This window comes from Hylobates moloch, unplaced genomic scaffold (genome assembly GCF_009828535.3).
Source record: "Hylobates moloch isolate HMO894 unplaced genomic scaffold, HMol_V3 SCAFFOLD_7, whole genome shotgun sequence".
Taxonomy (NCBI): Eukaryota; Metazoa; Chordata; class Mammalia; order Primates; family Hylobatidae; genus Hylobates; species Hylobates moloch.
The window spans coordinates 44,775,643-44,800,847 of record NW_026652282.1 but is presented as its reverse complement, the minus strand read 5'-3'; the positions used below and the strand labels follow the sequence as shown (position 1 = coordinate 44,800,847).

Sequence of the window (25,205 nt, the reverse complement as noted above, 5' to 3'; positions counted from 1 at the left end):
CAATATCTTTATAACCAACAAAGTGCTGTGTAAATTAAATAATTATTACTTTAATTACTTTAGCATTTAAAATTAAAAACAAAAACAAAACTGAACCAACAAGCTGTGATTCACACCACCAAACTCCTGCCAAATCTGCCTTCTTCTGTCGATTGACTTAGAATAGGATATAATTTCCAATAAGACCAGTGGTTTAAACCTTCCTTTTTTCCTTCCACTGAAGGCATAACTAGTTATTCATGTCCTTGTGAAACCTCAAGAGAGATTTTAGCTCTGTCATTTATTAATGCATTAGGGAAACTACTTCATCTCTCCAAGACTCAGATTAGCATGGCATCTACCTTTCAGAGTTGCTAAAATCAAATGAGATAACCAATGGAACATGATTAGCATAGTCCTTCCCACATAGTAAGGACTCACCAACTGTTAGCACTTCATTTCACTATTATTTCTCCAGGAGGCTTGTCCCTGATAGCTTCCTGTTACCAAGAATACATTCACATTGGCACAGCTTTTCAGCTTTGTTACCTGGCCAGTAATTTCTGTGGAACCAAGGCCCACAACATAGTCTCTTCTTTGACAGATTAGTGTCTCATGCAGTCACTTCTCTTCCCTCTCTTTTCGCTCCAAGTGTGATAGACTGTCAAACTAGCATATCTCCTGACTCCATGTGAGGCAATTGTGTTCAGCCAGGGACAATCCTCTGCTCAGAGGCAGCAACGCTACCCACAGCTTTAGGAATTGAGTGAGGGCTCCCATCAATCTGTCACCACCCATTCTACCCCCAAGCCAATCCAACCCCTGAGGTGACCTTACCTGACACTTTCCTCCTGCTCTCACCTACCACTGGTGGTACAGAGGCATTCTCTCTCTCTCTCTCTCTCTTTGAATATCTCTCTCTCTCTCTCTCTCTCACACACACACCCCTTCTTTTCCCACCACTCATACACAACTCCTAATGAATTAGTGAATTTCATCTTCCCTAGACCACCACTGCTGCAAGAAGCAAACAGAACCAACTGGTCTAGCATCAATTTCTGTCTGCCTTCCTCATGATTCTTGGTGATGCCACTTCATAAAACTGAGAAAAAGTAAAAACGAAACCCACACATCCCCTCTTTATAATCTAACCACTTATTCCCCAGAGGACTTTTTAGTGAATGTATTCTTAAGTAATATTCAGGCCTTCAGATGGCTGTCTGCATGGGTTCAGTTTGGCAATAAAACAATCTCCCCAGCTCAGGAATAAACATGTACTTCCCAAGTACATGTGATTAGCTGATGTGGGCTCACCATCCCCACTTCTAAGAGGCATTTAAAGCCATGACTGGAAAGAAATGGGTACTTTTAAAAACCAGAGCAAAGAAATCACCAAAATTGAGTTTCTCTGTTTTGCTGTTTGAGTGAGTTGTAGCCAAATAAGCTACATACAGGCATGCGCTGCATAACAATGTCTCAGTCAATGATGGACCTCATATACTATGGTGGTCCCGTAAGATTATAATATTGCATATTTACTGTACCTTTTATGTTTACATACACAAATACCATTGTGTTACAATTGCCTACATTACAGTAATATGCTGTACAGGTTTGTAGCCTAGGAGCAATAGTTTATGCCATATAGCCTAGGTGCGTAGTAGGCTATACCATCTAGGTATCTAGGTTTGTGTAAGCACACTCTCATGTTTGCACAATGATGAAATGGCCTAATGACGCGTTTCTCAGAACATATCTCTGTCTTTAAGCGAGGCATAACTGCATTTGCATATTTACAAGCTTCCTTTTTGGCTTTAGGTTGCAAGCACTTATAAATACCTCTGGGGGCTGAAGTCTCCAGATTTAGAAGCTCCCAAGCATGGTCCAGCATATTGTTACAAAGTTGTATATATGCAAAATTTGGGATTATGACATTTCAGGTACCTCTCTAAAGGACTGTTTTTTTTTTTTTTTCCTCCCTTCTTGTGAAATCATTTGCAGTACATGGTCCCCTTCAAGAAATTCAGCTAAACTAGTGGGAAATCTACAGATATCACTGGTCCATGGCTTTTCCTGCTGGGTGAAATAGTGGCCCCTGGGGGAAAAAAGAAGTGAACTGAAGTGATCCCCAAGTTAGATCTCACACCCAAGTCAGATCATGATAACTGTCATCATGTAATTATTTGATATGAGAGTGGGGTGGGGAGAGACAGTAAAGTAAAAAAGATCAGGGTTCAAACCCCAGCTCTGCTATTCACTGTGACTTAGAACTAGACACTTAACCTCTCTAAGCCCCACCTTCTTCACTTCCCTCACAGGACTGTGGCTGTGGGCATTAAATAAGATAATGCATGTAAAACAAGGGCAAATAGCAGGCATTTGTCAGCCAGAAACAAATCTCTTCCTTTGGAGAAGGAGGGTTGAAGAGAAACTTAGAGAAGAAATTGCTACTCCTGCTGCTTCTAATGAGGGCCATCACCAGAGTCACAACAGGAGCCACTGCTCTCATAGCAGATGGTTAGGATAAACAAGGCATGTTTCTTGGTGGTGGGAGCCCAGGGTTAGTTAGAAGCCGTGAGGGAAGTGTCCCTGAGAGAATAAACATCCACGGAATGTTAGAAGAACCTTCATCGCTGGTAGCTTATGGTCAGGTAAAAGAATGGAAAAGAAGGCAATTGGAAGCAGGCATTGCTTTGTCACTTTTTATGCGATGGCCGCACCAGATAAGCTAATTGATGTCCTGACCTCTGTGATCTTGCTTAGGTTGAGGACCAGGGTCCAAGGTACCCTGGTAACTTTTTGGAGGAATTTGTGTGAGCAAAAAACTTCTTCTCTAGGCAAGCAGCAACTACTGCTGTAGCCATAGGGGTCTCCAATGAAGCTTCCACTTATACTATTCCTTTCACTGGATTTCCTGTTTCTTGGCTTTTGGCTCTCCAATGGTCAGAAACAATCCTCTTTCCCCTACTCAGAACTTTGAGTCTTCCCTGGATTTGTGGAGCAAAGGCAACCTTCTGCAGGAAGGTTTATCATAAGCCACTTTTCTCCTCAAACTCCCAAAGCTCTTACCCAGCCCTTCCTTTTGATCCTACTCTTAGAGTCAAGCCATCTTCCCGCTGGTTTCCTCACATGCCATTCCATGCCATTACCCTAGAGCCCTGCAACTGTGCACATATTCCAAGAGGCATTCCCAATACAGTGAAAACTCAATGGCTCCAGTTATAGGGCAGCTTCACTCACCTGACGGAGGTCGGTGAGTAGTCCCAACACAACAAATAAGGTGGCCTGAGGCCCAGTGCTCTACCACTAATTTGCTATTTGACTTGAGTAAGCACAACCCCTCTTGGAGCATTATTTTCATAATCTCTAACAGGGCAGGGAGATCTAAGATTACTCATTACTAAGGTCACGGTTAGCTCAGAAAGTTAAAAGGCCAGTTTTGTGGCATGCGCACAGATTTTGAACTAACATAGACCAGAGCTTGTATCTCCGTCCTACCAACTTAACAGTGGCCCCTCGTCGCAGTGAAATGGCTTGTTCAAGGCTGCACAGCTAGTAGGCAGCAAAGCCAGCATTCAAACCTATAAGTAGTTCTGGGCGGGCTCAGCAGAGCTCTTCCTCCTTCCTGCATGCAGCTAGTCCCAGGTCAATTACAAAGGGCCAGGTTACCACTTTCAGAACTTTGTCAGCCTGGGCTCAGATTGCTCACCTCCTCCCCATACCCCAAACAATTAGTGATCCTTACCCTCCCTAGGAATTCCAATAATAGAAAAGAAGAAGGGGGGAGGGGCAGAGAGATTTGAGAAGACACAGGCTTAAAGGCTAAGCTTCCATTTACATTGTTCCTTTCACTGGGTTTCCTGTTTCTATGTTTTTTGCTCCCCCAAAACTTATAGGTGTTTAGGCTTTACGGTCCCAGTGGACTAGTTTTAAAGTCATCAACTCTTGATATTTATTTTATCAATGTACTCAGACCAGTGCAAAATGACATGTATATACAGAGTTTTTGCAGTGTCATTTGTAATAAAATAAGATTTGAAAGCACTCTTTCAATAGGGAATTGTTTAAATAAATCACATTACATTCATTTAGTAGAGTGCTATGCAATTTTAAAAAGAAAGGAAACCACTTAATATGTATCAACATCTAAAAGGGTTCATTGTATATTAAGTGTAGAAAGCGAGAAACAAAACATTGTACATAGAATGCTATGATTTACAGGAAGAAAAAAGAATATATGTGTATATATGTTTGCTCACGTGTGTAAAATACCTTTTTAGTGATATGCAAGGAACTGGTTAAATACGTATAGCATCATTATCAACTTTCTTTTATTTCACTGACAGAGAACAGGGACATAGATGTTCATCTATAGCTCTTCCTTAGCACAGGAAGCAGTGGGAGGAGGTTTGCAGATACAGTCCTTGCAGACCTGCATGGTAGAAAGATCTGGCTTTTCAGTGTTAAGGTGACCACGAGGTCTCAGTTTGCCCAAGACCCTCCTGATTGTAGTGCTGAAACTCCTGGGAAAACCAGGACAGTCGGTCATCCTATTCCTCATCCTGCTGCTGCAGCCCTTAGACAGCCAGGAGGGAAGATTCCAGTAGTGGCATGAGCAGAGCGATGGCAGCAGCCCTTGGCTCCACAATCCACAAGGGACAAGGGACTCACAGAGTGGCAGGCACATGCTCTGTAAGGTATTCTCATCTAACAGACAAGGAAATTGAGGCTCAGAGAGGTTAAGTGATTTGCCCAAGGTCACACAGCTAGTAAGTGCTGGAGCCAGTCTGTCTGACTCCTGCCATGCCAACAGGACCCTGGGGAATGTAAAGCTTTCAGTGGAGCAGTGGGTCTGACCTTTCTTAAAGCCTAAAGCACCCAGAGTTGCATTTTAACCAAATCAAACACAGTTGCTTTGAATCAACTTTGGCAAGCCAGTGTTAGGAAACAGCTTTCTTCCCAGCACTCTAACCCAAGCAAAGAGAATAGATGTTCCAGGTCTTTGGACTGAAGGAGTCGTAGACAGAAAGCTGGCCTTCTCAGTTGTGCCCGTAATAGTTCAGTTCTCACCTGGGGAATGATAGCCTACTCATCCCCTAACTTGATCCAGCCTCCTACACAAGAGCAACAAGAGAAATTAAAACGGAAGAGCAGCCAACTAATAACAGGTAGTGGTGCATGTCATGATGCTTGTCTACTTTTCGAGTGGGTGGGGGTGGAATGCAACTTGGCTGTATAACAGGGGACCCTTTTGCTAGGAAAAGGTAAATAATTCCCCAAAGCCTTATGCATCAAAAACGAACCAAGCAGGCTGGACGTGGTGGCTCATTTCTGTAATTGGATTACAGAGGTGGGAGGATTGCTTGAGCCCAGGAGTTCAAGACCAGCCTGGGCAACATAGCGAGACTATCTTAACAAAAAGATGAAAAAATTAGTCAGACATGGTGGCGGGCACCTGTAGTCTTGACTACTCAGGAGACTGAAGCAAGGGGATTACTTGAGCCAGGAGTTTGAGGTTACAGTGAGTCATGATTGTGCCACTGCACTTCAGCCTGGGTGACAGAACAAGACCCTGTCTCTTAAAAAAAGAAAGCAACAGAAAAACAGATGTAGCAGATAGTAGAAGCTTTAGGGACTTGGGAGAAGCATAGGAAAAGGTCACAGCAGCAGCTGTACTTGCCCTTTCCCAATTAAGCAGCAGGCGGGTGTTAATTATATACAGGAAATTGGGCTGCTTTACAGACTCTGTTGAGATATTTTATAGAAGATATTTTATAAATATGGAGTGAGGGAAATGTTTATCCTCATTAATTTATTAATTTACACATGCTGAGTTGTACAGAGCACCAGAGAGAGATACTACCTGTGCCAGGGTGTGGGAGTTTCTGGGAGCAATGGATTTGGGTATTGGTTTATCAAAGAGGATTCAGAATGAAACTGAAGCAGAGTTTTCCAAAGCTTTAGCCTTCTCTGCAAGGGCTGCCACGGTTTTGGCAAAGACCATTTTGTGTGAACACTGTACACAGGACCTGAATTACGTATGCCTTGGAGTCCTACATTCTTGAATTTGAATGAAGCCAATTGATCTCTGTGGTGATTGAATTCGGGACAATAGACTAATTAGCACCATACCCACTCTCACCACAAAACAATCAGCCTTGAGGGTTTAATGGTAGAAACCATAAATGTTATTTGGGTTTTAATGTCTAATAGAGCTGGCAGGAAGGATTAGGAAGCCTGCCTGCAGTGTGCTGTGGTTTAAGAAGCGTCAAGTGGTAACATGACATTTCAATATGTACAAGGATTCTACAGCCCTTCCTAAATTATTTCTATCTGCAGCATCACAGATATTGCCACAGAAATGTGGCAGCTTGGACCAGGAGGACTACATGTGTGTCCCTTCTTCTGAAATAGCTGTGTGCTTATAAATGTGGCCACCAAGCAAAATTTCCCATGTGGAGTCCCATTCCTCATTGCCTTTTGTAATAACATCAGAGATGCGTTCTTCTGACAAATATTTTAACTCCAAGATGTTGCAAAGTCTCAAAACTGCAAAACAAACATCGGCTATCTTATTTGAGAGGAAAAATTTCAACTATTTCCTCCGGCAAGCCACTTGAAGATACTAATTTCAGGGTGTCTTTCATAGGACAGAATTGCGTTAGAAAACGCCTTTCACTACCTGCTTCAGAGGGCTGATGGGAAGCAAAAGCACTTTATTAATTACAAAGTGCTGTCAATATGTGAATTCTAATTACTCTTCCAGTCAATCTTGGACTGTCACTTTAAAAAAACTGGAGAACTCCCTTCTCGCCCACAAACGAATGTTAGGTCTTTAGAAAAACAAGGAATACCATTTGCCACTTTGAGGGAAGCTCATTAAGAGTTCTAGTACGGAATAGTCAGAGCTGTTCATAGAATACTTTTTTTTGGGGGGGGGGGGGACGGAGTCTTGCTCTGTCGCCCAGGCTGGTGCAGTGGCGCGATCTCGGCTCACTGCAAGCTCCGCTTCCCGGGTTCACGCCATTCTCCTGCCTCAGCCTCCCGAGTAGCTGGGACTACAGGCGCCCGCCACCACGCCCGGCTAATTTTTTTTTTGTATTTTTAGTAGAGACAAGGTTTCACCGTGTTAGCCAGGATGGTCTCGATCTCCTGACCTCGTGATCCGCCCGCCTCGGCCTCCCAAAGTGCTGGGATTACAGGCGTGCTCGCCCGGCCGAGAATAGTTTTTAATTCTTAGCAATCTATGATCTTGTCATTCAGAATGAAGTTTGGCAGGGGGGATGGGGTGGGCTCTGTGTTCACCCTGTTGTGTACATACTAATTAACCAGGCCCTCCCCGTTTTCTCATCACGGGGAGAGGAAGCACAGAGTCCACTAGCATTTTGTAACTGTGGGTACTTGAACAAAGTAAGGAAAACCAAGCCTCAGATTTACTGTCTGGAAGTCAGACGTGATACTGCATAGTTATGAGGAGGCAATGAGATGATATTATCTGCCAGAGGCCAGGGACCAGGAAGCACTATGCAAATCTTCTTAGGGGATAGGCAAGGGCTCTCCCTTCAGTGCCTCCCTTGGCAGGATGCATTTGCTTGCTACCTTGCTTCTTCCAATTTGTGCCTCAGGACCTTGTTCAGTTTAGTAGCCCCAAGCAGGTAAAGATTGTTTTGAATGCACATATTTTATCGACTTGGGGCAATCAAGCAAGGGATTTTTAGCTTCTGCCTGTTCAAACTGGCTTCCTGGGGCTGCCTATTGGTTTTGGGGTTTTAACAAAATAAACAATGGTTTATTTAGAAACAGTAATTGGGTGAGTAGGGAAGTTTCCCCAAAGGAGGACAGAATTCAGAAGGAAAAGGACTACAGGTACTTTACCTTTTCCAAGATCCAGGTTTGGGCATTTGTAGAAGTTCAGAGCTGATGACACAGAGCCTCTGTTTAGAACTTAAGGAACTCTTTATTATGCACCCTTCGAAGGTAGGCATTGAAGGGAGAGCCCTTGCCTATCCCCTAAGAAGATTGGCATTCTAACTTAATTAACAAAAACTAGGTTTTAACTTCATTTTATCTTATTCAAAGCAATACGACTTCATTTGGTTCCTTCCAACAATGCCCTGTTGGGTCTTTTAACTTGGTGAAGAGGTTTATCTCACTAAACAATTTTACAACCACAGAGCTTACCTGCTCCCTAGCCTTGACATTCTGTTCTTGTCATGGTTGACTGTGTCCTCCTGTTTCCAGTTTCCAGATGGCAATTTGGCTTTTGAAAGAAACAAAGTAACTTGATAGGCAAAAGAAGGACAGTTCCCACAAGCTACCAACCCTGTTCTGGTGCCAAAGGATTATAAACTTCGTGTTGACAAGCCATAGTATCTACGAGAGTAATTCCAGGCTTAATCTAAAATGTGTTAATAATAATAATAATAATAATAATAATAATAATTTATTATTGGAAAGTAGCTCCACAATCTTATCATCCACTTCAGAAATAAATCTTCCTCATCTCCACTGGTAGACACACATTGAAACTCTCCCCTTCTCATACCCTCAGACCTTGGGTATCAGGTATAAAAGAGATTACTTCATTTCTGCCATCTCTTTTTCCCTTAAAGAACTCAAACAACCACTCCCTGAAACAGCCAGGGTGTAGACAGAGCTTTTGTTGTATTTTTCAATGAATATTCCACATACTTATGTCCCTGCCATATCACATGCGTATATGTTTATGTTCCTTTAATAATTTTAACACTTTAGTCCATTTAATTATTTTTTCATTATTATAGCTTTATACTAGGTTTTAAAACCTAGATAGCAGGTAGTTCCCTCTTAATTATTCTTCTTTTTCAGAATTCCCAGCCTGCTTTTACTTGCTTATAAAAAAAAAAATTAAGAGACCATTTTTGGCAGTTTTAGATATATAGAAAAATTGAGTGGAAAGTAAAGAATGTACCCATATACCCCCTCCCACCTCCTCTCAGTTTCCCCTATTACCTGCTTGGGGCTACTAAACTGACCAAGGTCCTGAGACAATTATTATTATTATTATTATTATTATTATTATTATTATTATTAACATCTTGCATTAGTGCAGTGCATTTGTTACAACTGGTGAGCCAATATTGATTTTTTATTATTAACTAAAATCTATCGTTTACATCAGGGTTCATTCTTGGTGTTGCACATTCTATGAGTTTTGACAAATGTATAATGACATGTAGCCACCATTACAGTATCATACAGGGTAGTATCACTGCCCTAAAAATCTCCTGTGCTCCACCTATTCATCTCTTCCCAATTGCCCTTGAGCTTCTGGCAGCCACTGAGTTTTTTTACTGTCCCTATAGTCTTGCCTTTTCGAGAATGTTATGTAGTTGGATTGATATAATTAATGTAGCCTTTTCAGATTGACTTCTTTTACTTAGCAATATACATTTAAAGTTCCTCCATGTCTTTCCGTGGCTTTACAGTGCATTTATTTTTATTACTGGATAACATTCCATTGTCTGGAGGTACCACAGTCTGTTTACCCATTCACCTATTGAAGGACATCTTGGTTGTTTCCAAGTTTTGGCAATTATGAATAAAACTGCTATAAACATTCATATGCAGGTTTTTGTGTGGACATAACTTTTTAATGCATTTGGGTAAATAGCAAAGATTTCAATTTTTAGATCATGTGGTAGAAGTATGTTTGATTTTGTAAGAAACCGCCAAACTGTCTTCCAAACTAGTTGTACCATTTTACATTCCTACTAGCAATGAAGGAGAGCTTCTGTTGCTCCATATTCTTGCCAGCATTTGGTATTATCACTGTATTGGGTTTTAGCTCTTCTAATCCACATGTAGTGGTATTTAATTGTTGCTTTATGATGTATTAATAATTTTTAAAAGTTATTTTTCTAGTTGTTGCCCTGGGCTTATACATCTTTACTTATCAGAATCTATTTCAGATTTGTATTAATTATGGTGAGATATAGAAAACTTATTCCTATATAGCTCTATTGTCTGTAAGGGTCCCCTGAGTGGTAGAGCTTAATTGGGGTCCCCTGAGTTGAGGGTGGCTACTGGTTTGTTGGGAGTAGGCTCTGAATAACCAAACAGGATGACTTGCTGAGGAAGGGGATATGATCTACAGGCAGATAAAATAGGAGCTTGAACAAAGATAATCATTTCTCCTTCTTGTTCATAGTAATATCATTAAAGAGCTTATCAAATGCATAAGCTAAAATCTGAGTCCTCTTGGGCTATCATATTCACAAGTTATAAATTGAAAGATTTTCGTTTACTAGCCCATGACTTGCAATGCCTGAAAAATGGGTTCTTTAAGGGTAGGTGCTTCTCAGAACAGGCCAAGAGAATGTAGTAGTGTACATATCTGACAGTCAGAGTTGCAACACTTTAAACTGCGAAAGGAGGGAAGGGAAAAGTAACTAACCAAACACTGTAAAATGAGCTGGTACAGGGGACATTACATATGACAAAATAAGAAGAGTAAAGGAAGCATTTAATAATTTTAACAGAGCAGAACAAGTTGGGAAAAGGGCAGAGATAATGGGTGTAGATTCAATTGTACAGAATTGGAGCCGTTAAATTTTGGAAATTAAGTCTTTAGCAGAAAGGAGTAAATAGGACTCTCTAGGTATTATGAAGACTTAGTGTGGAGAAGTATATGGATAGAGGTGAGAGGGTTAGGATAAAAAAACCAAAAGCCATTTTTGAGAACTGTACTTTAGGCCACCTGGCCAGAGAGGGGAAAGGAACAATATATTCTTAATGCTTACAGCAGTTGTTTTCTCTTGGATGACTCAATTTCAACAATTTAAATATAATTTCCTACTCTCTCTCACTGCAACCTCCCTCCTTCCCACAAGATCTTATTGTTCTCTTTGTTCTGACTCCTCAGCACCATTCTTTTGCATCCCAAGGGTGTTACAATAACCTTGAAACTCCCATAAGCTATGAAGAGGGCTCAGGTAAATTGTGACTGCTTATGAACTGACTTTTCAGTTGAGATACAGAGGCTCTGTCCACTGTACTATCCAATTGGTTAGAGAATTGAAGAGTGTATAAATGTGTGTGTATGAGTACGTGTGTGTGTGTATGTGTATGTGGGTGTGTGTATTTGGGAGAACAGGAATGGCAAATAATTGTTTAGATCAGAGTCCTAAACTCAAATTCCTGCTGGAGTCAGGCACCCCATCTGAAGGGAGCAGCTGGTACTCAGTTTCTGCAGATTGTTGCCATGTGAGAATATAAATTCAGTGTTACCAGATGTTTTAATTTTTTTTTTAAAAAAGAAACAGGAAACCTGAATTTTTATATAAAATCTTCTACCTTTTAAATATTACCAACAAATTTGAAACTTTGAAAAACACTAGGTAGGCCAAACAAAATACTTCTCCAACCACCCAATGGTGAATGCTAATTTAGATGATAGAATTCGTGGTAGAGCCTTGATCTGGTGATTTTAAACTCAGTCTGGCCCTTCGTCCACTAAGTATGGGTTTGATTCCAGCTTGGTGGGGTTGAGTACTTCTCCCAAATGGCAGTTGGTTTTTATCCTTTAACTTAAGTGAGAACTTCCTCAATGATGAAAATGGTAAGTAGACTCTATGCTTGGTTAGGATCAGTCTGTTCAGCAGGTAACTGAAAAATCAGTGGTTAGACTATGAGATGTAAAGAAAGTAATCAGAAGGTAGTTTTCTTGTGGTTCCTTTTTATGTGCTTGCTCTTTCATGAGATCATGAGTCTGCTGAAGACAAACCATGGTAAAGACTGGATTTGGCTCTAAACGTGTTGAGAAGCTATTGGAGGCTTGCGAACAAGGAAGGAACACGATCTAACTTAATATTCTAAAAGGAACACTCTAAAAGAGCTGACAGGAGAGCCCTGTCTGGAGCTACAATCTGGAGACTTCCAGAAAATCTGCCTTTACAGCCTTTTCGTCTACCACGCGTTCTTTCCTAGGAATGCTGTTCTTATATTTATGATGTTCACGTCCCTGCCCTCTACTGCAAATAGAGATATCCTCTACGGTTTTTGGGCCACGTAGTCTAATAAACGTGAAACCTATATCATCCTGAATGAGTAATCCAAGGGTAACCAATGTCTCCTCTGATTGAACGAGCTTCACTGTGTTCTCACTTGGCCTTCAGGCCATTTCTCAGATATGTGACAAGATAGAGCCTTCTAGATATCTGCTGTTTCCATCTGAGAAAACAAGTGATATGACCTTATGAATTGATCTAATTGCTCAACGCCATGCTTCTATCTTTCAGAAAATATTGAAGGAAGGACCTATGCTGAAGAACTGCAACTCCTTCAAGAGATGGAAGCTTAGATATTTTCTAGTTCAAGGACAGAAGCTCTACTTTGCACACCATCCAGCGGTAATGTATAGCATATTGTCAACTAGATTAATGGGTGGGTGCCAGGAAACCTTTGTGTGGGAAGATGGACTAATAAGTAAAGACATGTCAGCAAACATTAGGGTGGAAGTTGAAGCCCTCTACTCTTTTGTTAACTTGCCCTTTTGGGTCAAATGGGGATACTTTTCTCTCCTTTCTCTTTTCTGTATCCCTTTCCTTTTGTATTTTTCCCAGCTAGCTTCTGCACCCAGAACCTACTATAATTTTGGGGATCCAGTGCAAAATGAAAATGTAGTGCCCTTTATTCAAAAAGCAGGGAGAAGTTGTATTAAAGCTACTAACATATAATGCTTTATGTTTATACTAAAATATTAATATAAAGCAAAGACTTGTCATGGTATTTTTATTTGCTAATGTAATTCTAAGTAAAGAAAAATACGATTTTAAATAATTAGCATGAATTTCACTATTTGTCTGCACACTCTGCAACACCAGTTTTAAATGCAAATGTAAGAGCATTTAATTCATATAAAGAATCACTAAAATTATACAATTTGTGTTTAGTAGCTCATACAAGCATAGTATTTTATTCTCTAGTATAAAAAAACTGCACAAAACTATCCCAACTGTTCATACTTTACTTCTCGATACTTGCACATTCCACCAACACTTTTTTAACTGAAAGAACTATGGGTTGCCTTATCTTTCCATTTCTTTCCATGTCATCATTTTTAGCAGAAATGGTTGGCTAACACAGGGGTGTAATGAGCAAGAAAGAATACAATAGGGCTTCTTGGTTGTTTGTATTTCTTAGAAACCGTTGTCTTTTTCCTATGTCTGAAGCAAGTTCTGGTTCCAACAGAAAGTATGACCTCTCAGGGCTGTCGCTCCCGTACTGCTTACTCAGTTATAGATGTAACACACTTATCTTGTACTTGCTTTGAGTCTTGCTAAACTCCCACTCATCATGGGTCCACTAGAATTCTACGTTCACGGGCATCACAAATGCAAATGGAGCGACAAGACATGGGGTGGAAATGTATATTGCACCTATCTGCTCTGCTCATATGCATGATCTGTTGTCCCATTGGACTTTACTTACAAAACACATACTCAAAGACAAATTATGAAGTAATTTTAAGATGAAAACAACAAAGCATTAAACTAAGTGTGAGGCCCTTCTGAACATGGGGCCCTGTGTGACTGCACAGTTTGTATACTGGTAAAACCGGCCTTGCCTGTATCCATGATACTGATTTCCTGCTGCTGGCTAGATGGTATCTACTATGGCCAGTGAATAAGGAGACACAGGCCTCAAACTGGATGCGACTAGCAAGACTGCAAAGGCTGCCACCCAATAAAATAGGAGTTTATCACAATCTGTTTCTCTAGGACTCTAGTTAAACCACATCTCATTATCTTTTCCAGCATAAGCCTTTATGTTTAAATAATTCTGAACTGACCAACTCAAGCCTTCCTATAGTTCCACATAAATGTCTGTAAAAAGTTTATTTTGATTTCATTTTTTGGTCACATAATACATTAACAAAAATCATGTTGCTGAATAAATTTTAGCCCTCAAGCCAAAGAAATGATTGGATCATGACTGCCACAAATGCCTGTCAGTAAGTGTGTGTGTGTGTGTGTGTGTGTGTTTACCTTTTAATGTCTCTTTGCATCATTAACCAGACGGTTCCTTGTCCCTCTCTGTCTTATATCTTTCCAGTTTGCACACTTTGAAACGATTGATCTGTCTCAAGCCACCGTGGCAGAAAGCAGCTGTAGAAACCTTTGCCACAGTTTTTGTGTAAGTAAGATTGGGAATGACTGAATGGGCAGTGGTAGGGGCTAGCTGGGAAGATAGCTTTCCATAACCACTTCTTGCTTCTTTGAACTTCAGGTTTCCAAAGTTTCCTTTGATCCCAAGGTGTTATCATTCATGCAGACATTTTCTAGCAGCCCACTAATAGGGAAGAAAAAAAGTGATGGTCTTGTTCCTTATTACCAGTATAAAGCTAAGCTGATTTTAAGGGGAAGGGAGTATGTGACTTATAAAAATCAGTCCTCCCAGTGAAGGTGATTTAGAAGAGTATCACTGGGAGTCTTTCAAGAGACTGCTAATATGTTATAGAAAATGGCAGGATAATTGAGTTACATGACATCCTCTCCTCTGATGAGGTAGATAAGAGCCCTAATTCAAAATGAAATCTACCCCATGTTGAGATTACTGATGAAAGTGCCTCAAAGAAAGCAGAAGATTTTCTAGAGAAGTGTCTAGGGCTTTGTGTGGCTGAAATGTCACATGGCTTTGGTCATTCAAGTGAATCCAGACCAGAAAATTCACTGAAAAATAGAAAGCTTGGTGGCCCAGGAATTCTCCTACCCACTCCCTTCCAGAACTGTCTTCTCCCAGCCTCGGTGGTGGGATATGGAGACTGGAGTTCTTGTTTAGGCAGGTAGGGGATAGTACCTAACAGACTAAAGAGCTGCAGACCCAGTATCCTGCTTCCATAGTTGGTTCACGTTCCATCCTCCCTTGAAAGGAGGGCGGCTGGGTCTAAGAAGACTTTGCTTTTGTTACTCTCTCATTACATCACCCTGACACAGGGTAGAACTGAGGGCTCTGTTGACCAGTCCCAAAAAGCTGAGTCTTTGGGTGATGAGCCTATAGGCTAATGTTTTTGGTTTCCATTCTACAAAGAAAGAAATCATAAAGGCTAGGCTGCCCCTTAACCTAATTAAAGCACAGAAGCACTAAACATCAGCCCCACTCAAGAATGGGTTTGGACCAAAGGAGTGGCTGTTACCACAATCCCAACTAGCTCCTATTTCCATCTACCACATAATCTCACCGTGTTACATGCAAAAGAAGAAACAAATTCCTTGTTGGTGTGGTGAGCTCTAGCTTCAAGACTTGGGGAGCTTATAGTAAAGGCAAGTAGGGCAATGGAAGCAATGACTGATGCTGTAGCTATCCATGATCCCTCCTGCCCTCTGGAAAAAGATCAAGTCCTGCCCATAGTCTACGTCTGCTAGACTCTCAGTGTGGCATTCTTATTATTCCTGCCTGGGTTCTTGTGCCAAGCAGGGTTAAGAAAGACAACTGTAAAATTCTCTTCAGGTTGTCCCTAACCATAAGAAAGCAAGAAACTGGGTTTTTAGACATCTCATTCTCCCACTAAACAGAAACAGGGACACCCTAATGAACCACATACAATTTTACCATTTCAAGTAGACAGAGTAGCAGTAAGCAAGTAGGGTTTTCAGGCAAACTAACTTGAGTAATAGATGGTACATGGTTTAGTATTTAAAAGAATGAATTCTGAAGCCAAAGAATCTGGATTTCAATTCTGGTTTAGTTTTTTACCTGCTGGGTGACCCTGAGCAAATCATTTAACTCTTTTTGTCTTGGTTTTCTCGGCTATGAAATGGGAAAAATAACAATGCCCATCTCACAGGGTTGTAATGAAGATTGAATGAAATCATATGCATAAAGTGCTTTAGAATAGTTCTTGGCACATAGTGAGTGGCATTAAAATGTTAATTATTGCTATTAGCATTATTATTATTTTGGATGGGTATCTAAGGAGCTACGAGTGGCTCTGGGAACGTCTGTCTTATATTCAAGAAGTGGCTTACGTCGTGCTTGGTACATCCGTGTAGTTTCTTAGAGAGTTCACAGACTCTGTTTGAAGGCAAAGTTGTGGAGTGAGAACCAGCTAATAATGTGACTTTTTGTTTAGGTTATCACACCACAACGAAAAATCACTCTGGCTGCACCCAACCGGAAAGACATGGAAGAATGGATTAACATCATAAAAACCGTCCAACAGGGAGAAATTTATAAGGTAAGGAAACTAGTAGAGAAGCCACACAATTCTTAATAGGTAAATAATTAATTGCATTAGTTAAGCCACCTTTAGAGCAGGGAAATAATAAGATGGAAGCAGAGACCACCAGGTTAGGAATTATAGACAGAAAACCTCTTTAGAATTATTCATAAATAGGAGTAATTCACTTGGACTCAGACCTTCGTAAGTACGTGGTGCAGATACTTCTATACATATCCACTTGATATGTAGATGTCAATGTATGCCCAATGGATGAGTCACTCAAGATGTATGTGAGCAGCTAATGTAGATGCCCTTAGGTTGGGAAAACCGGAATCAGCAGTCTTGACTTGGGTCTGCTGAATGACTATAGTAGCAGCAAAGGAAACTGAGACTCAGAAAGAGGTAGGAACCAGTCCAAGGCGGAATCAGTATTCAGTAGTGAAACCAGGATTCTGATGCAGGCTATGTGACTCCAAAGCCTATGTCCTTGACCACTGTGCTCTTTGCCTTTCTGTTTTCTGTCTACTACAAAAGTAATGTAGAGGGAAGAGCAAGAAGTATCCTCTCCAAAGCTTAGCAGGGTTCTTTTTTACCTGGCAGCACCAAATCTCTGGCCACTGCTCCCTGCAGTAACTGGTGCAATCAAACTTCAGGAGATACACTCTGCTTGCCCTTCTGTAGATCTACCACAGTTAGAATTTATGTAAGTTCCAAGAGGAGAGAGATCTGTCTCTGTGTCACTTATTTACTTAGAGCAGTCTCTGGCACATAGTAAAGGCACAATAAATATCTTTTGAATGAATAAATGAATCTGCAGGAAATCTTGGAACCAGAGTTTGGACAGAGAATGATACATGGTTCATCTTGAAGCAAAGTTCTGCTGTAAAGGTCTTAGAGATAAAGGGGAAGGTGAATCCAGACTTTAAAACAACCTAATGTCTGAAATAACTAGCAATGGGTAGAAGATTGTTCTAGGCAATTTGGATGGAGCAGTGTGTGAAGTGGCTTGGTGATAACGTGGTTTAGAAATAAAACTAATGCCATAGAGAAGAACCATCCATCCCTACTCCCCGAGGACTTCTCAGGCTTTTGACCACTTAGTCTCATAACTATACATTCTGCTCCCTATAGCATGATGGGGAACATGACAAGATGGCTGACTTGAGGTCTCTCCAATATCATTAAGGCCTCTTCCAGTCCCACATTATATATGCTTAAATTGAGAGATCCTTTGCTTAGCATTTGATGGTAATCTTTATATGATTTAGCACTCAGAATTTTACCTCTTTGTTACTTTCTTCTTCCTTTCCTAATGGAGAAGCACGTCCCCTTTTTGCCCCCTGCCCCAACCAATGAGGCCACTATGGTACAACATTACAGGCAGTCATAAAAAGTTGTGAATTCCCTGCTCCTTTCCTATATTTGTCCCTGTGGACCAATATCTTTCCTTCCTGTGACTTAACCTCTATTCAAACTGGAGGGTTTCTCATGAATCGTATAAATTTTCAATTTGGCATAAAAGGTCACATAGGATATTTTGAATTTTAATTATTGTTCTAGGAACGCAAAAACTGCTAGAGAAATTCTGATGACTACCAGAGAATTGGTGCACCATCCCTGAATTCACTGAATTAAACACCTAGGTGTTGATCACCCAGCACAAACTAGAAAGGAAAAAAATCTCCCTGTTTACTCTCTTGGAAGAGTTGTATCAGGTTGTAATTACAACTCCTGTGGAGCTTCTCCAGGGACCTAAATCTATTAAGGAACACTTTTAGCTGATAGTGAAACGTCTCGGCACCAGCATCTTAGCAATTTGTCTTACTTGGAGCTTAAATAGTCAAATATGCTTTCTCCCATATGTGCCTTATCTCTAATGGTCCCTTCTATCTTCTGTCACCACCAATGCCTGACAAATAGGGCAAGGGAAGATTAATCATGGATTTAGTGGTCTATTAAAGTGGTGACAAAATAATTGGATAATCTATTGGAAACTAGTCAGTACACATTAATAAGCCATCCCCTACTAGTTGCCCAATTCTGTTTCATAAAGAGTAGAAAAAAAAAGATGCAATACTTGCTCCAGGCCTCAATGAGCTTTGTAGGTAATAGGGAGACACTATATACACAGAAACAAAAGAAATAGTTAAATGACAGTACCCAAGATAAATGACAGTTTTCAGAGACGTTACAAGGCAATGCATGATTGATTGCCAGATAAATGAAACAGATAATAAAGTGGTATGGGAGTTCAGAGGAGAAAGAGATAAGTATGGGCTGGAGTCCTCTGGGAAGAGTTAACAGAGGAGAGATTTGAGACTGACCTTGAAAGATAGATTGTATTTTATTGGTGGCAGGGAATTAGGGACAGTGGGAGGTCCTGGGCTATGGAACTGGTATAGGCAAAAGCTGAATAACAGGAAAACAGAACCTTTTTGGAATACAGTGAAAGGGAGAATTCATTTCACCAGAAAAGTTTAGGAAAGTGAGTCCAAGAAGTACGTCTTGAGAGGTAGATGGGGCCTGACTATGGAGATTTTTCAATGCTAGGATAAAGAGTGGGGAAGATTTGCAATGTGTTCAAAGTTAAGCTTCAGGATGGATTCAAAAGGGAAGACAATTGATAAGAGGGATACTTTAGAAATACAGGATGGATTAGACAAGGGAAAAACTAGAGGCCAGGAGTTCAGAGAAGAGGCTATGATTAATTATGGCAAGACCGTGTTAAGCCCCAGAATGAGGATAGAAAGGGAGGACAAGTGTGGATACTGAGTTAGGGGTTGGGGAGAACCTAAATATAAGAAAGAGGCAAATGAAACAGAAAAGTCACAGACAGATGAAAGGTGTGAGGCTGGGGGATTTAAAGAAAGAATAAAAGGAGAAAGTTTGAAATAAGGAGCTGCTTGGAAGACTAGATTAAAAAGTTAGCTCTTCCTAATGAATTGCCATGGAATCATTGACCGTGGAAACAGAAATAGACCTTAAAAGTTATCTGGACTCCAGATACTAGATTTTAGAGCATCTGGAGATGTAAGTCATGTGGCCTTTATCTGAACTCTTCCAAAGGTAGAGAACTAAGTTTCTTGCAAAAAAGTCCATCTAATTGTTCCTAAAGCTCTAAATCTTGGAAATTTTTTTCTGAAACTTTGGTCTAGTTGAAGAAATAACTTTCCAACATTCACTGTAAGCTGCAGGAATGACATCAGCTGGCTCTTGAGGTGGAGAACTGCTTGTCAGATGTTGTACAGAAAATTGATTTTTTTAAGTGGGCAAACTAGATGAACTTCAAAATTCCTTTCAACCTGAAAAGCTTATGATTCCAAGATTTCACTTAGCAGATGAGAAAACTGAGCCTCAGAGAGGTTCAGTTGCCTTGCCTAAAATCATAAGTTGATCCTGGCAAAATTAATATCTTAGTTCTTTTAATTTTTAATCCAAGTTCTCAGGAAGATATCGTAAATTCCGCCTAATTATCTTCTTTCTGTCCTTTAATTTCCACCCTTTGTGATTATGGGGCAGGAATACTAAGGTAGACGACTGAATCGTATAGATCAACAAATAAATTCGAAGTGGCAAAATGACTCTAGCTCATGCATAGTGGGTCCACGGCTAGTGGTTTACTCAGGCTGAGCCCAGTTTACACTTGTCCCAGCATAAGTATTAACAGCTCCCCTTTCACTGTAGAAAGTGGCCCAATTTGGACAACATGGTCACCCTACCAATGGCCAACCTGGGAGGCCCTAACACTCTTCTGTAATTCCCCAAACCTTGATAGAACTGAGCAGTTGAGTTCACATTAAAGCACAAACTACTGACTTCGTTTTATCTAAACTCAACATTTTATCATGTGAGCCATCCCCAAAAAGCCTCCTTTATGGAATTATATCCGTAGCCGACTTTGTGCTTTGTGGGATATTTCACCTGATACTTTTATGTACTTTGCAAACACTTAATATTACTAAATCTTCACATTTGGAAAGTGCTTTGGAGTCAATAAGCTTTCATTTAACTACTAGACAAACAATTAATATACATATCTGACTTCTCGATTATGCTGAAAGGAATTCAGGAGGTGGGAAAAGTACCCTTAGCTGCCCTACATCAGTGATGTCTTAGTTCAGGCTGCCATAATAAAAATACCATAGACTAGGTGGCTTAAGCAACAAACATGTATTTCTCACACTTCTGGAGGCTGTAGAGTCCAAGATCAAGGTACTGGCAGGTTCAGTGCCTGGTGAGGGGTTGCTTCTTGGTTCATAGATGGGAGTCTTCTGATTGTATCCTCATATGGCAGAAAAAGGAGCAAGAAAACTCTCTGGGGTCCCTTTTATAAGAGCGCTAATCTCATTCATGAGGGATCCATCACTTCCTATAACGTGTGGGGAGCATGCATTCAGTGCATTGCCATCTGCCCCTACACACCTCCAAATTAATGGCCTTCCCACATGTAAAATACATTCATTTCACCTAAAAATTCCAAAAGTCTTAACTCATTCCAACATGAATTCTAAAGTCTAAAGTATCATCTAAATATCATTTACATCAGATATGGGTGAGACAGCCTTGGACAAAATTTATTTCCAGCTGTGAACCTGTGAGGTCAAACAAGTTATGTCCTTCCAAAATAGAAGTGGTGAGCTAGGCATGGGATAGACATTCTCATTCTAAAAGGGAGAAATAGAAAACAAGGAAGAAATGACAGGTCCCAGGCAAGTCCAAAACCTGGCAAGGCAAGCTCCATGAGACCTTAAGTTTGGAGAATACAGATGGTCTCCAACTTACGATGGTTGGACTCACAGCTTTTTGACTTTACAGTGGTGCAAAAGCAATACACATTTAGTAGAAATAGTACTTCAAAATTTTGAATTTTGATTTTTTCCTGAGGTAGTGATAGGCAGTACCATGCTGGGCGGCAGCAGCAAGCCACAGTTCCCAGTGAGCCACTCAATCTTGAGAGTAAACAGCCCGTATTCTACAGTGCACTGTGTTGCCAAAGTTTTGGGAGATATTGTACTTTGTGTTTTTACATCCCATCACGTCTACAAAACGTCCATTTTTGACTTAACAATATTTCAGACTTACTGTGTTTATCAGGATGTAACCCCATAGTAAACTGGGAGCATCTGTAATCCCCTGGCTCAATGCTCTGCCTTCTAGACCTATGCGGGTGGCAACATCACCCCCACAGATCAGCAGGGCAGTGCCAATGCTGTGGCTCTCTACAGTGGCCCTATTCATGGCATGATTCTCTGTTAGAACAGGGGCAAGCCCCCAGGGCTCTGCTGTACTGTTCCATCCCCACAGTTCTGCTAGGCATTGGTTCCACCCTTTGAAATTGATGTAGAGACAGCCTTGCCACCTAGAACTGTGCACTTTGGGCCTGTGGTGGGAGTGGCAGCCCTATTGATCTCTGAATCACCTTTGGGATCATTCTTTACTTGTCTTGAAGAAGTTCACATCCAAATAGTTCTATGGTCCAGTCCTGTAGGGTCTTCTTTGTTTCGTCCCATTTTCTCAATTTCCTTTAGTCTCAGCTGACAGTGGTTCTGCTACTATAATCCCATCTCTATTACTGGCTTTTGTAGAGATGGCTAATTAAGTCTGTGATTGACATCCACACTAATCTCCTTATCAAATAGTGGGTCTTTCACACCTTTTCAAACATATTTTCTTATTTTTTGTAATGTGGACAGACTGAGAATTTTCCAAAATCTCTAAATTCTATGGGTTTTTTGCTTAACAATTCCATCCTCAATTCATTTATCTCCTCTCACATTTTTCATTTTAATAACATTTTATTAACCAAATATATGCACAATATTATAATTTTAGCTATAATCAAAATAAAACTGATTAATGAGCTATTTATTTATGTTTCATTTTTTAAAATATTAATATTAATTTTGATTGACAAATCGTAATTACACAGATTTATGGAGGAAAATGTGATGTTTTCACATACGTATACAAGGTGGCATGATTAAATCAAGCTAATTAACATATCTATCACCCCTATTACCTATCATTTTTCATGGTGAGATATTTGAAATTTACTCTCTTAATTATTTAAACATACTCTATATAATTCATTGTTATTGACTATAGTTACCCTGCTGCACAATAGATCTCAAAATTCATTCCTCCTGTCTATCTGAAACTTTGTACCCTTTGATCTCCCCATTCCCTCCTCCTCTCCCTCAACCACCATTCTATTCTCTACTTCTTTGAGTTCAACTTTATCAGATTCCATATATAAATGAGATCATGCAGTATTTGTTTTTCTGTGCTAGCTTATTTCACTTAGCATAATGTCCTCCAGATTCACCCATGTTGTCACCAATGATAGAATTCCCCCTTCTTTAATGCTGAATAGCATTCCATTGTATATATATACCACATTTTATTTATTCATTCATTTGTTGATGGACACTTAAGCTGCTTCCGTATCTTGACTATTGTGAATAATGCTGCAATGAACTTGGGAGTGCAAATATCCCTTTGACAGAATGATTTCAGTTTCTTTCCACATATACCTAGAAATGGAACTACTGGATCATATGGTTGTTCTATTTTTAGGTTTTTTGAGGTACCCCTGTGCCATTTTCCATAATGGTTATATTAATTTACATTCCTACCAACAATGCCTAAGAGTTCCCTATTCCCCACATCCTCTCCAACACTTATTATCTTTCATCGTTTTTGTTAAAAAGCCATTCTAACAGGTGTGTTGTGATATCTCAATGTGGTTTTAATTTGCACTTCCTTAATGATTAATGATATTGAGCATTTTTTCATGTACCTATTGACCATTTGTATATCTTCTTTAGAGAAATATCTGTTCAGGTCTCTTGCCATTTTTAATTGGGCTGTTTTCTTGCTATTGAGTTGTTACAGTTCCTTATATATTTTGGATGTTATCTTCTTATCAGATGTATGGTTTGCAAATATTTTCTTCCACTCTGTGGGTTGTCTTTTCACTTTGTTAATTATTTCCATTGCTGCATAGAAGATTTTTAGTTTGATGTAATCTCATTTGTCCAGTTTTGCATTTGTTGCTTGTGCTTTGGGGGTCAGAGCCAAAACATCCTTGCCCAGACCAATGTTGGGGAGCTTTTTCCCTTGTGTTATCACAGTAGTTCTACAGTTTCAGCTTTTACAGTTAAGTCTTTAACCCACTTTGAATTGATTTTTTAATACGGTATAAGGCAGCAGTCTTCAAACTTTTTGGCACCTGGGATTCGTTTCCATGGAAGACAATTTTTCCATGGACTGTGGTTGGGGGTTGGTAGGGAGGCTTTGGGATGAAACTGTTCCACCTCAGATCATCAGGCATTAGTTAGATTCTCATAAGGAGTGTGCAACCCAGAGCCCTCACGTGTGCAGTTCACAATAGGATTCTCACTCCTATGAGAATCTAATGCCACTGCTCATCTGACAGGAGGCAGAGCTCAGGCAGTAATGCTCACTCGTCCACTGGTCACTTCCTACTGTGAGGCCTGGTTCTTAATAGGCCATGGACTGGTACCAATCTGTGGCTCAGGGGTTCAGGACCCCTCATATAAGGGTCTAATTGTGTTCTCCTGTATGTGGATATCCAGCCAACACCATTTATTGAAAAGACTGTCCTTTCTCCATTTTGTGTTTTTGGCAACTTTGTCAAAAGCTGTCAGTCAACTTCTGTCAGTTAACTGTAAATGCATGGGTTTATTTCTGGGTTTCCTACCCTGTTGCATTTGTCAATGTGTCTGTTTTTATGCCAGTACCATGCTGTTTTAATTATAATCACTTTACATATGTTTTGAAATCAGCAAGTATGATGCTTCCAGCTTTGTTCTTTTTGGTCAAGATTGTTTTGGGTATTCAGGGTGTTTTGTGGTTCCATACAAATTTAAGGATTTTTTTTCCATTTGTGTGAAAAATGACATTGGATGATCTTAGAGGAAAGGTGTTCAAAAATGACATTAGAATTTTGATAGGGATTGCACTGAATCTGTAGATTGCTTTGGGTAGTGTGAATATTTTTTACAAAATTAATTATTCCAATCCATGAACACAGCATACCTTTCCATTTAGCTGTTTTCTTCCATTTTTTAATTGATCTTTTATAGTTTTCAGTATGCAGGTCTTTTACTTCCTTGGTTAAATTTATGCCTAAGTATTTTCTTTTTTGTTGCTATTGTAAGTGGGATTGTTTTCTTAATTTCCTTTTCACATACTTCATTATTGGTACAGGTTAAGCATCGCAAATTTCAAAATCCCAAACCTTAAATGCTCCAAAATCCAAAACTTTTTTAGCACCAAGATGATGCTTAAAAGAAATGCTCATTGGGGCATTTCAGATGTCAGATTTTTGGATTTGGGATGCTCAACAGTCAAGTATAATGCAAATACCTCAAAATCGTAAAAAATCTGAAATCTGAAACACTTTTTGGTCCCAGGCATTTTGGATAAGAGATACTCAACACGTATATAAAATGCTACTGATTTTTGTATGTTGATTTTATATCCTGCAAATTTACTGAATTTGTTTATCACTTCTAACAGTTTTTTGGTAGAGTCTAGGTTTTTTAAAATATATAAGGTCATGTCATCAGCAACTAGAGGCAGTTTCACTTGTTTCTTTTCTATTAGTATATCTTTTATTTATTTCTCCTGCCTAATTGCTCTGGTTTTTACATGTGATAATTATCAGAATTTGAAAAGAAGTGATGAGAATGGGCCTTGTCCCTGATTTTAGAGGAAAAGCTTTCAACATTTTACTATTTAGAATGATACTAGCTATCAGTTTGTTACGTGGCCTTTATTATGCTTAGTTACATTCCCTCTATACCTAATCTGTTGAGAGGTTTTTTTCTTTTTTAAATCATGAAAGGGTCTTGAATTTTGTCAAATGCTTTTTTTCTGCATCACTGAGATTATCATGTGATTTGAATTCTTCATTTGTTGATATGGTGAATCACACTTATTGATTTATGTATGTTGCATCATCTTTTTATCTCAGGGATAAATCCCACTTGATCATGGT

The 25,205-nt window shown here is 39.9% G+C and overlaps 1 protein-coding gene across 1 annotated transcript in view; it reads left to right on the top strand.

The window, feature by feature from the left end:
• DGKK (diacylglycerol kinase kappa) overlaps nt 1-25,205 on the top strand; it is a 106,873-nt gene that overhangs the window by 37,509 nt on the left and 44,159 nt on the right. Inside the window, exons 2-4 of the mRNA XM_032756351.2 lie at nt 12,258-12,368; nt 14,074-14,154; nt 16,091-16,195. Coding sequence (XP_032612242.1) covers nt 12,258-12,368; nt 14,074-14,154; nt 16,091-16,195 — 297 coding nt within the window. The remainder of the gene's footprint in view (nt 1-12,257; nt 12,369-14,073; nt 14,155-16,090; nt 16,196-25,205) is intronic.